The sequence below is a fragment of the Triticum aestivum genome, chromosome 7A (genome assembly GCF_018294505.1).
Source record: "Triticum aestivum cultivar Chinese Spring chromosome 7A, IWGSC CS RefSeq v2.1, whole genome shotgun sequence".
NCBI classification, from domain to species: domain Eukaryota; kingdom Viridiplantae; phylum Streptophyta; class Magnoliopsida; order Poales; family Poaceae; genus Triticum; species Triticum aestivum.
Window position 1 is genome coordinate 739,587,665 of NC_057812.1, and position 11,358 is coordinate 739,599,022.

The window sequence follows — 11,358 nt, forward strand, 5'->3', positions numbered from 1 at the left end:
TCATGGTAACTAAAGGAAGAATTTTACTTAAATGGAATCAATGGAAGATTATGTCCGGCAAAGAAAATATAACATGGCTAAATTGCATCGTATTTTTCATGTTCATTTTATACAAAGATGCTATGAGACATTATGCTTCAACAAAATATCATTTTTTTTCCCATTACAACGCACGGGCATACCAATCTGATCTATAACATAAAGATTATATAAAGGGCATGCAGACATGTATGATGGGCTGTTAAAAAAAGGAAAAGTACAATAATTAGTTGATGGGTTGATCGCCAATCAACACTCATCGCAATCCATGCATAGCGGGGTTAAAAAAACAATCCATGCATAGGTATCGACATAGCTTCTCCTCACGCCAATCCACCACCTGAACCGGGTCAGGTCTTCCTCCTCCACCTTCTCTGCCGATAGGTTCCGGTCCTCATCGAGGCCCTTATCCAAGCAGGATATGTTTGAGAAAGGACCTTCACAGAAGGGACTGTTTGCCATCCGGTTGCTTGAGGAGAGAGGAGGCCAAAGTGGGTCTCGGATCCGGCGTCAGCGATGAGAAGGGATCGAGTGGGGAAAGAATCAAGTGGGGAACAGCATCAACAATATTGCGATGCCCTTGCAAGCTGCGGCCGGAAGGGGCGGACTGAGGCCTCCGGCGCCGGCTGCGGCTACCACGGTGCAGCCGGCCGCGGGTCGGGGTGGGCCTCGGCCTCAGGCGCTGGGCGTGGCTGTTGTAGCTGCTGCAGGCCGGGGTGGTACGGCCCCTGGGGTTGTGCCAACTCCTGTCGGCGGTCAGCCTCATGCCGCGCCTCCACCTCACCTCGTCGTGAGGCCTGCTCAGAACCATTCGGGACCGGCGCAGACAAGGGAGAATTCGAGCACTAGAGAGTCCTATGATCCGCCCCGGGGCCAGTGGGGGGACGATGGTTATGATGTGTATGGTGATGGACAACATCGTGGTTCCTCATCCACGGGAGGCGGGCGTTGTTATGCCTGGCAGAGTGAAGGGTCTGCGGAGAGACTGTTTCTCGGCCCTTCAGGTGGTTTTGTCGAGGGGGCCTCAGGCCCGGACCACCGCCAGAGAGGAGGCTATCATGGCCATCGTGGTGGCCGGGGTGGGGGTCGTGGGAGATTTCGTCGACCGCCTCAGGTAGTAGATCCTGCAGCGTCTACAGTGGAGCCCGACCAGGCCTCTACTGACCTACCTTCCCAGGCGATGGAGGTGGTGAATGCCTTGGCCAGTGACGAGGTTCCTGAGGCTGGGAAGGTGGCTGAGGATACCGACAGGCCCGATGTGGAGAGGGCGTCCAAGTATGCGCGCAAGAAGGAGAAGATGCTTTGCTACCGTTGTGGGGAAAAGGGCCACTTTATTGCTGAGTGCGTGGCTGAGCTGTGTGTCACGTGTGGCAAGCCCGCTCATGCATCCGGGGAGTGCCCGTTTTTGCATGACCAGACTCCGTCGCTGACTGTGTATGGAGTTTACTGTGCCGAGGTCATGTTTTTTGAATTACCGGCTGCGCGAGAGATTCCGGAGGACACCCCGAGCCTGACTACCGGGGTAGTCAAAGTTACCCAGGGAGAGATCTCAGAGGCTCAGATAGTGCGGAGGCTTCAGGAGTTGGCTCCGGGGGACTTTCGGTGGGAGCTAGTGGTTCTCGAGGATAAGGTCTATAAGGTCGACTTTCCCACGGTGGATGACCTGAAGCGGTTGTTGAGATTTGGTTTATGTCGAGTCCCTGGCACTTCGTGCATTCTGGAGTTCCACGAGTGGAAGAAGGTGGAGCCTAAGGGAAAGCCGCTTACACAGGTCTGGTTGCGGTTCGTAGGGGCCCCGTCTAAGCCTTTGGAGGATGTTCGAGTGGTGGCCAGTTTGGGTACCTTGGTTGGGAAGACGGAGAGAGTTGATATGGCTTTTACTCGGGCTAATGGGGTGGCCCGGCTTCTGGTCAGTGTTCTGGATATTGAGTTCGTGCCTGATGTGGTCAACTGGACCTATAGGGGCGAGGTGTTCCCGCTCGATGTTGAGTTTGAGGACACTGATCTGTTTGCAGATGCGGCAAATGGGAATGATGTTGATATGCATGAGGGTGATGGCGATGCGGGCGCCAATGGGACACAGACTGATGAGTCCGCACGAGAGGGGTCTAACGCTTCTCGCCCAGATGCTCAGTTGCCCGGGGATGGGACCGGGGTTGAGCCGGCTGCATCGCCATTGGTGCCTATGACCTCGTTGCGGTTCGGGTCCTTTGAGCCAGCATCAGCGCCGTCTAGGCTTTGGAGTGACCGGGTTGACTCCGATGATTTGTTTGAGCACACGCTTCCTCTGTTGGAGCTGGAGGGGGCTGGCGGTTCTGGTCGCTTGGTGAGGGCCTCATCGGTCACGACTCTGGATGGAGATGGGGTGGTGGAGCCGGAGGTCGCCTCTCCCTCCCCTCCTCCTATTGTGGTCGAGGCTCCGGTGCGGATGGATACCTGTGAGCTGGTGTTGGGGGGAGGGGGGCCGGGGCAGGAGGCCTTGACGCCTCCCCTCCAGGTCCCGACGCCGGTGACGTCGGTCCCGCTGGGGTCGGCCAGCGCTGGGGGAGGGAGCCCGAGGCAGGTGGCCTCGGCTCCTGCTACTCCGGTGGTGGCGGCGACTCCTGCGCTATCTTCTGCGTTGGGGAAGGGGCTAGGGCAGGAGGCCCTAGTTCATCCTTCCCCCACGGAGGTCTGGAGGACCGCCTCTCCTTCTGCACCGGCGGCTGGGGCGTGTGGAGGGCGTGGGCAGGCGGTCCCCGTTACCCCCTCCCAGTTCGCACCGGTGGCACAGGACCCCGGCGTGGGGCACCCATCTGCGGGGCTTGGGAGCCCGCAGCAGCCTCCTCTGGTAACCTAGGTTGCCCCTCTGAGGGATTCAGCGCCAGGTTTTACTAGGGAGGAGGTTGTTGCTTTTGGCGGGATCCCAGACCCTGCCTCGACGGGGAGACGGATGAGCGCTCGTATCCACGAGCTCCCGGAGGTGGATGACATGCAGCAGCGGTGCGCTATGAGGGCGGCCAAGATTCACGAGGTTGCATCATCTTCTGGTATGTCCGTCAACGTTTCTGACTCTTTATTGCATTTTTCTAATGAGGAGATTATAAATAATGCAAACGAGTTAGGAGTTTCACTAGGGGCCACGGATACTGAGATAAATAATTCGGTCAATGATCTGTTAGATTTAGAGGCGGAACGTGTCTTAGAGACCATTCGTAATCTGGCAGCAGTTAAACCGATGAATGATGAAGAGATTAATGCGTTAGGGGTTAGAGTGCTAGATAATCTGTGTGCGGATTTAGCACCTCCAAATCAGGTGGGTGAGGATGATGATGTACCCATCGAGATTGACGCTGATAATTTAAGTCAACCCGGTTATGAGGACCGGGAGGCAGAGCCTAGTAAACCAAAACGTAAGTGGAAACGGAAGATTTATCCTGATTTCGCGGTTCGTAGGAGTGCTAGGATTCGTATTACTAAAAAATTCCATGATGAAATATGAGAGGAATCTTTTGGAATAGTAGAGGTCTGAAGGACTTGGCTAAACGATGGTTCCTTGCCGAGGCAGCTTTAGAGCAGAAGTTAGATTTTGTCGCTCTATCGGAGACTGGTAGAGAAAACTTTGCGCCCCAGTTTCTTTCCTCTCTTGTGGGTGGTATTGATTTTGATTGGCATTGCCTCCCTCTGCGAGGTAGATCGGGTGGTATCTTACTCGGTGTGAGATGCGATTCACTTCAAGTCCGAAGTGTAGTGATGGGTGACTTCGCGGTAAAGTTTCGGGTCACGTCCAAGATAGATGGTTTTAACTGGGCCTTGGTGGCGGTTTATGGTGCCGCACAGCCCGAGCTTAAACCAGAGTTTCTGGCGGACCTCGTTCGAATCTGTGGGTCAGAACAGCTTCCAATTTTAGTTGGAGGTGATTTCAATATCATCAGAAGGAGAGAGGAGAAGAACAATGATAACTTTGACGGCAGGTGGTCGTTTATGTTCAATACCATTATTGAAAGCTTGGATCTGAGGGAGATTGAGCTTTCTGGTAGAAAGTTTACCTAGGCTAACACTCTGCCAAACCCGACTTATGAAAAACTCGATCGAGTTCTTGCCAGCGGGGAGTGGGAACAAAAGTTCCCTCTGATTACGATGCAAGCTCTCTCGAGGGGAATTTCCGATCACACTCCCCTGTTCGTGGACTCGGGGGAGCCGAACCACGTGGGTAACAAGAACACCTTCTCTTTCGAGATGTCATGGTTCGAACAAGAGGGATTCTTGGATTTGATTGCCAGGGAATGGGCTAGAGGTGCAGGAGGTGCGACTGCGATTGAGCGTTGGCAGAATAAGATTAGGCATTTGAGAAGGTTCTTACGGGGATGGGCTAAGCACCTCAGTGGTGTGTATAAGATGGAAAAGGATAGACTCCTTTCTCTTATTCAAGCCCTGGACATAAAGGCCGAATCCATTATTTTACTGCCTGCGGAGCTTCAGGTTAAAAATGAGGCGGAAAAGAGGTTGAAAGAACTGCTCCGCGAAGAAGAATTGAAGTGGGCTTTGCGTGCTAAAGTGCGCAAAGTGGTCCAAGGGGACGCAAATACTCAATTCTTCCATTTGATAGCCAACGGGAAGCACAGAAAGAAGCGCATCTTTCAGCTTGAACAAGATGAGGGCACTATTTTAGGACAAGACAACCTAAAAACATATATTACCGAGTATTACAAGCAGTTATTTGGACCCCCGGAGGATAATTGTGTGTCCCTCGATGAGTCTAGGACTGAGGATGTGCCTCAGCTAACGGCTGCCGAAAATGATATTCTGGTTGCCCCGTTCTCAGAGAAGGAGGTGTTTGGTGCCATTGCACAGATGAAAAATAATAAGGCTCCCGGTCCGGATGGATTCCCGGCTGAGTTCTATAAAAAGTGCTGGCACATTATTAAGGGGGATTTGTTACCTATGTTCAATGACTTGTTCTCTGGACAGCTTCACTTATTTCACTTGAATTTTGGAACTATCACATTGCTTCCTAAGAAAACGGATGCTGTAAGAATTGAGCAATTCAGGCCGATATGCCTCCTTAATGTTAGTTTCAAAATTTTCACCAAGGTAGGGACTAATAGGCTCACACAGATTGCACATTCTGTGGTGTAGCAGTCCCAAACTGCTTTCATGCCGGACAGAAACATCCAGGAAGGGGTGGTTGTCTTGCATGAAACGCTCCATGAAATCCATTCCAAAAAATTAGATGGAGTAATTTTTAAGGTGGATTTCGAGAAAGCGTACGATAAGATCAAATGGCCATTTCTCCAACAGTCATTGCGTATGAAAGGTTTTGATGAAGCCTGGCGCCGACAGGTTGAATCATTTACGCAAAAAGATAGTGTGGGAATTAAAGTTAATGATGACATTGGTCATTACTTCCAGACACATAAAGACTTAAGACAAGGAGATCCGATGTCCCCTATCCTGTTTAACATTGTGGTGGATATGTTAGCAATTTTGATAGGAAGGGCTAAGGAAAATGGTCAGGTAGGTGGATTGATACCTCATCTCGTTGATGGAGGTGTATCCATCCTTCAGTACGCAGATGATACAATTATCTTCATGGGGCATGACTTGGCCAAGGCGAGAAATATGAAGCTTGTGTTATGCCTTTTTGAACAATTGACCGGGTTAAAGATTAACTTTCATAAGAGCGAGTTGTTCTGTTTTGGTACAGCTAAAGACGAACATGAGGCTTATAGGCAATTGTTTGGGTGCGAGTTGGGAGAGTTCCCCTTCTCTTACCTGGGGATTCCAATCCACCATCGTAGGCTCACAAAAAAGAGTGGAAGAGCATCGAGGACCGATTTGAGAAGAAACTGAGTTGTTGGAAGGGTAAGCTCATGTCATACGGAGGCCGATTAATCCTGATTAATTCGGTGCTCACGAGCATGCCTATGTTTCTCCTATCGTTCTTTGAGGTCCCAGTTGGTGTTAGGAAGAGACTGGACTTCTACCGATCGCGTTTCTTTTGGCAGGGTGATGAGCTTAAACGAAAATATTAGCTTGCTAAATGGGATATCATCTGTAGACCGAAAGACCAAGGGGGTCTCGGTATTGAGAATCTAGAAATTAAAAATAGATGTCTTCTTAGCAAGTGGCTGTGGAAGCTCTCAACGGAGAATGATGCCATGTGGGCTCAAATCCTTCGTGCCAAGTACCTCCAGACAAAAACTTTGTCCCAGGTCTCAGTTAGGCCGACTGATTCACCCTTCTGGAAAGGTTTGATGAAAGTCAAAGAAGCTTTCTTTAATAGGATGAGGTTTGCTATTGGAAACGGCTCTAGTACACGTTTCTGGGAGGATACTTGGCTCGGTAATATACCTTTGGCCATCCAATATCCGTCTTTGTACCGTATTGTTCAGCGACGTGAAGTGTTCGTCGCCTCGGTTTTTCAATCTATCCCCCTTAATATTCAGTTCCGACGGACGCTAGCGGGCAATCGTTGGGAAGAATGGCTCCATTTAGTCAGGAGACTGATGGAGGTCCAACTATCTCAACAACCCGATGAATTACGCTGGAAATTGACTAGGTCTGGAGCATTCACTGTTAAATCAATGTACATTGATGTCATTAATTCGAACTCCATTCCTACCTCTAAGCATGTTTGGGCTGTCAAAGTTCCTTTGAAAATAAAAGTGTTTATGTGGTTTGTCCATAAACAAGTTATTCTAACAAAGGACAATTTGATAAAGCGTAATTGGACAGGACCTACTAGGTGTAGTTTCTGTGATCGGGATGAGACAATCAAACATCTCTTTTTTGATTGCTCGTTGGCCAAAGTACTTTGGTAGACGGTCCACATTGCTTTTAATATCACTCCACCGAATTCTGTTAACGCGTTATTTGGGACATGGCTCAATGGGATTGAGTCTGACTTAGCGAGACACATTCGGGTTGGAGTTTGTGCTTTGATGTGGACTATCTGGAATTGCGGAAATGATTTGGTTTTTAACAGAATATCACGTATACATTTTTTGCAGGTTATATTCCGCACTACGGCTCTGATCCGCTCCTGGTCGCTACTCACCCAGACGGAGGCCAGGGAGCATTTGGTTATTGGGTCTTTCCGATGGGAGATGGTAGCTCGGGATATCTTCAACCGGTTTGGATGGCGGTCATGTAATAGGATAGGCATATAGTTTACCTATCTAGTTTCAGCCAGCCGGTTGTGGCAGTTATTCATGGCTAGTGGGTGTTTCTAGCCCTTTTTGGCTCTGTGTGAGCTTTTTTCCCCTTCTTTTATTATTACTTTTAGAGACCTTGGTACCATGTTGGCACTGCGTTATTTGATTAATAAGATGGCCGTATGCATCTTATTCTGATGCAGAGGCCGGGGATTTTTCCCCTTTTCGAAAAAAAAGATTTTTGTTTTTGCGAGGGAGACCAGTATTCTATGTTACTACGCATTATGGATGTAGTATCATACACTAGTATCATATGCAAAATACTAGTATATGATACTCCCCACTACGAATTACCTATTCATCTAAAAAATGAAACTGTACATTGTTTAGTAGTATATTTTTTTTGGCAATCGTGGAGTAGCACATTCTTTGTGCACGCGGGTTCCTAGATTCGTCTCCTCAATTCCAGCGTTTAGATTTGAGCATGCGTGCTGAAAATTAATTTAGTCTACTGATTCTTCAAATGCCTGATGGATCAGTATCAACTTGAGATCAACAGGTCGTATCACAAATTGACAATCGACCACGTACCACGTGTAGATGAAGAGGGGAAATACGAACAGTGTAAACAGACACTCCAGAATCTTCATTCAGATCACACGGATCAGATTGATATAAACGAAAATTAAGGCTAGAATATATGCTTCCGCTAACTGTGCATTATACAACATTAATGCAGGCGATCGTCGTATCTGCCAGAATAATTACTTTCCAATTATCACGTGAATGATTGTACTCTTGTCATTCGATTTGATACTCCCCTATAAGACCACCACCATCCCCTCATCTGGCAAACACACCAACAATTTCACTTGGATTCCTACCTACATGCATGGCTCCCAAGAAGGTGAACATGGAGTACATCGCCCACGGCTCACCCCGGAAGGCGACGTTCAAGAAACGCGGCATCGGGATGAAGAAGAAGGCCCGCGAGTTGTCCACCCTGTGCGGCGTCGACGTGTGCTACGTAATGTACTACCCCGAGGGCGAGTCATCGCAGGTGCCCGAGGTGTATCCGTCTGTCCCGGAGGCGATGCGCGTTATAGACCGCTTCAGGTCCACGCCGGAGCTCGACCGGTGCAAGAAGAAGATTGGCGGAGAGGACTACATCCGGGAGCGCATCAGCAAGCTCCAGGAGCAGCTTTCCAAGGCGCGATGCGACAGCCACCGGCTCGAGACAAAGGTGCTGCTGCACGACGTCTTGGTCGGTCACCGCCAGAGCCTCGCCGGCCTCAACATCGAGCAGCTCGCCAGCTTGGGCTGGATGGCGGATAACTATATGAAGAAGGTCAGTGACTGCATCGCCTCAAACAAGAGTAGGCGGCATGCTGATCCGCTGCATTGCGCTGCCATCGGCGCCGACGTCAATGCCGAGGGCCCACCACTGCAAGGTTGGGCTACGGAGGTTGTCAAGCCCGGACCTGACGTCGACAGCGCAGCATACGGTGGCAACGCCGATGGTGATGTGACGCAGATCAGCAACTTGGCCGTGGGATTTGCATGGGCTGATCGAGGTCCGCATTTTCCTCGCGTATAAGGAGACCGTGTGCAATAGTGTTGGCATCAAAATAAAGGCCTCGTGTCGATGGATATACTATGTACGTAGGCTCAAGTAGGAGTATTTTTTTGAGAAATTAATAAAGATCCGTTGATTCCTGAAATTTATACATTGCAAAAGAAATGCAAATATATATTATATATTGGAAGGGTTGAAACAAGAAGAAATCGACCAAGTGGCAATGAAGATATTGTTATTGACTATAGCAATTTACAACTGAAGATATTTTGCAAGAATTTGCAGGCCACTTCTTGGACATAGATACTACTGTCCAATGGAGTTGGATGAGTTGCACAAAGCTAATGGAAGGTATAGCTTTGATCACTACCCAGAGCAACAGGCATATCCTCCTGCAGATTCTCGCGAGCCTTAAGGATCAATAAATTAGACTCATATTGGAGCAGGTTGGAACCGATTATTATGGAGGATGCAACATGTGTGTCGCACGCAAACATGTGTGTCGCACGCATATTGGAGCCTAGAAGTATCGATTATTATGTTAAATTATGTCTTTACAGTTCCTCTGCTACAAAATTTTGAAGTTATATCTTCTTTGTACATCAAACTTTCTTTTGGTGGTAAATCAAACCTTTTATATTTGACCAAATTATTAGAGAAATGTATCAATGGCTGCAACACTAGATATAAATAACACAGTTTTTTTATACAATGAACCTAATGAAACTAATTTAGCATTGTAGATGTAGGTAGGCCTGATCGATCAGTATCAACCTTGGGTCAAGAGATCATATTATAAATTCACAATCAACCACATGTGCTACCTTTGTCTCGAATTCTGCTAGTTACCGCATACAGATAATGTGGGAAAATATGGACACACATTCGTCTTGTCAGCCAAAGCCCAAACGTGGAAACAGATACTCCAGAATCTTAATTCAGATCACTGGGATCAGATTGATATTTGTTTGGATCTTCAATATACACGATATAAAGAATTGAAGGCTACAATATACCTATGCCTTAAGCGTTTTAACATGATGAGTTGTCTATTTTTTCTGCAAACAAAAATTCATCATTGACAATCTTATTGTCAACAAGGATAATTAAAAGTTCTTGAAACATAGCGTACCTTCGAAGAGGCAATAGTAAATACCAGCAATTGGATTAAACAAAATAAACAGCACATATCAATATTGACCGTTTTAAAAATTCTCTTGTGAGGAGAATAATACTCCTAGGGGAAGAACCAGCCCAACACAGATTTTTGCTTGTAGGAAGCTCCGTCAAGTGAGATGAGGCTAGTTTCGCCGCTGATCATGTCATACACGCAATAGCTGAGATTGTGGGGGTCGCAGCTGGCAGCTTCAATCAATGGTCATGCCCGCTTCCACTCGGTGCCTAGAATAAACACACGGTTACCTCCTTGGAATATCTGATCATGGTGCTCCGACGAGGCTCGGCCTGCAGCAAATGCCCTGGAGCAATTCCTGCCGACGAAGAGGACCTGTTCTCCCAAGTCCCTCACCTCCAACCAATGACCCTTGTCAAAATCTGCCTCAAACACACACAGATTCAACACGAAGACATCAGTACGGCTCCTCCTCCACCGCACCATCAGTAGCTTTTGGTCATCGGATGATACGACCAGGTAGTAGTTGGCATACATGTCCCGCTGTTTCTTGATGACATGGTTGACGAGAGGCTGATCCATCTGTTGATGATTCTCTCTGTTGGCAACGAATGATTCATGGCAGAAGAGCTCTTCCGAGCTGGTGAGAGCAAAAGCCTTTCCATGGTGAAAAGCAATGTCCTTGTAGCCAGAACCATAATGATCATGACACGGGATAGGTGACCATGCACCACGGATCTGCTGGTCCGGTGAGAGGCATGCAAAGTTCGTGTACCCAATGTATTGGATTCCGGAGTTAGACACCGGGGCGCTGAATGAAAAGTGGGGGAGTATCGCGATGACGAGAGGAGACGAAGACGAGCACACAAGCATCTTCATGCGCACGCTCGCCTTCATACTCGTGGTGACGAAATCGCCATCGCCGCCGCCGCCGTTGACAGTGGACCTTCTGTAGTAGTTGGTGGAGATCTCAATGGCGGCACCCGTGTCTCCGCCGAAGAATGGGTCACGGAGGAAGAATCTGCCAGAGCTCTTGTGCCGGTACAGGACCAGATTGCCGAAGCAGGCGCCCGCGCGGCAGCCCTTGGGCGTGGGGAAGCAGCGGCGCACCTTCTTGTTGTCGGCGAGGCTTCGGTACGTGCCGTTGCCGAGGTTGATGCACGGCAAGGCTGGCCGCAGCAATGAGCGCTGGTGTCGCAAGGCGTGGCGCCAGTCTCGACAGACGGCGCCGAAGCTCAGTCGGTCGTTGTGGGATGCGAGGCGGGAGAGGACGAGGCCGGCAACCTCTGGCGGCAGCTCCCGCCAGCTCGGCGAGGAAGGAAAATCGCCGCCGTAGGTCGACTTGCCGACGCAGAGACCCATGAGGAGGCGCCGAAGGTCGACGCGACAGCAGCGGCGGCGATCGTTCTGGGAAAGTCTTCGTATCAGGTCCGGGAGGATATATACGGTTTGCTGAGCTGTGCGCCGTTGATTCT

General features: G+C 49.2%; 1 protein-coding gene across 1 annotated transcript; it reads left to right on the plus strand.

Moving 5' to 3' along the window:
* The first annotated feature begins 8,067 nt into the window (after positions 1-8,067).
* LOC123150476 (agamous-like MADS-box protein AGL80) lies at positions 8,068-9,166 on the plus strand. The gene is made up of 3 exons (XM_044570322.1): positions 8,068-8,749; positions 9,037-9,054; positions 9,090-9,166. The coding sequence occupies exons 1-3, from the start codon at positions 8,068-8,070 to the stop codon at positions 9,164-9,166; spliced, it is 777 nt and encodes a 258-aa protein (XP_044426257.1).
* The last annotated feature ends 2,192 nt before the right edge of the window (positions 9,167-11,358 follow it).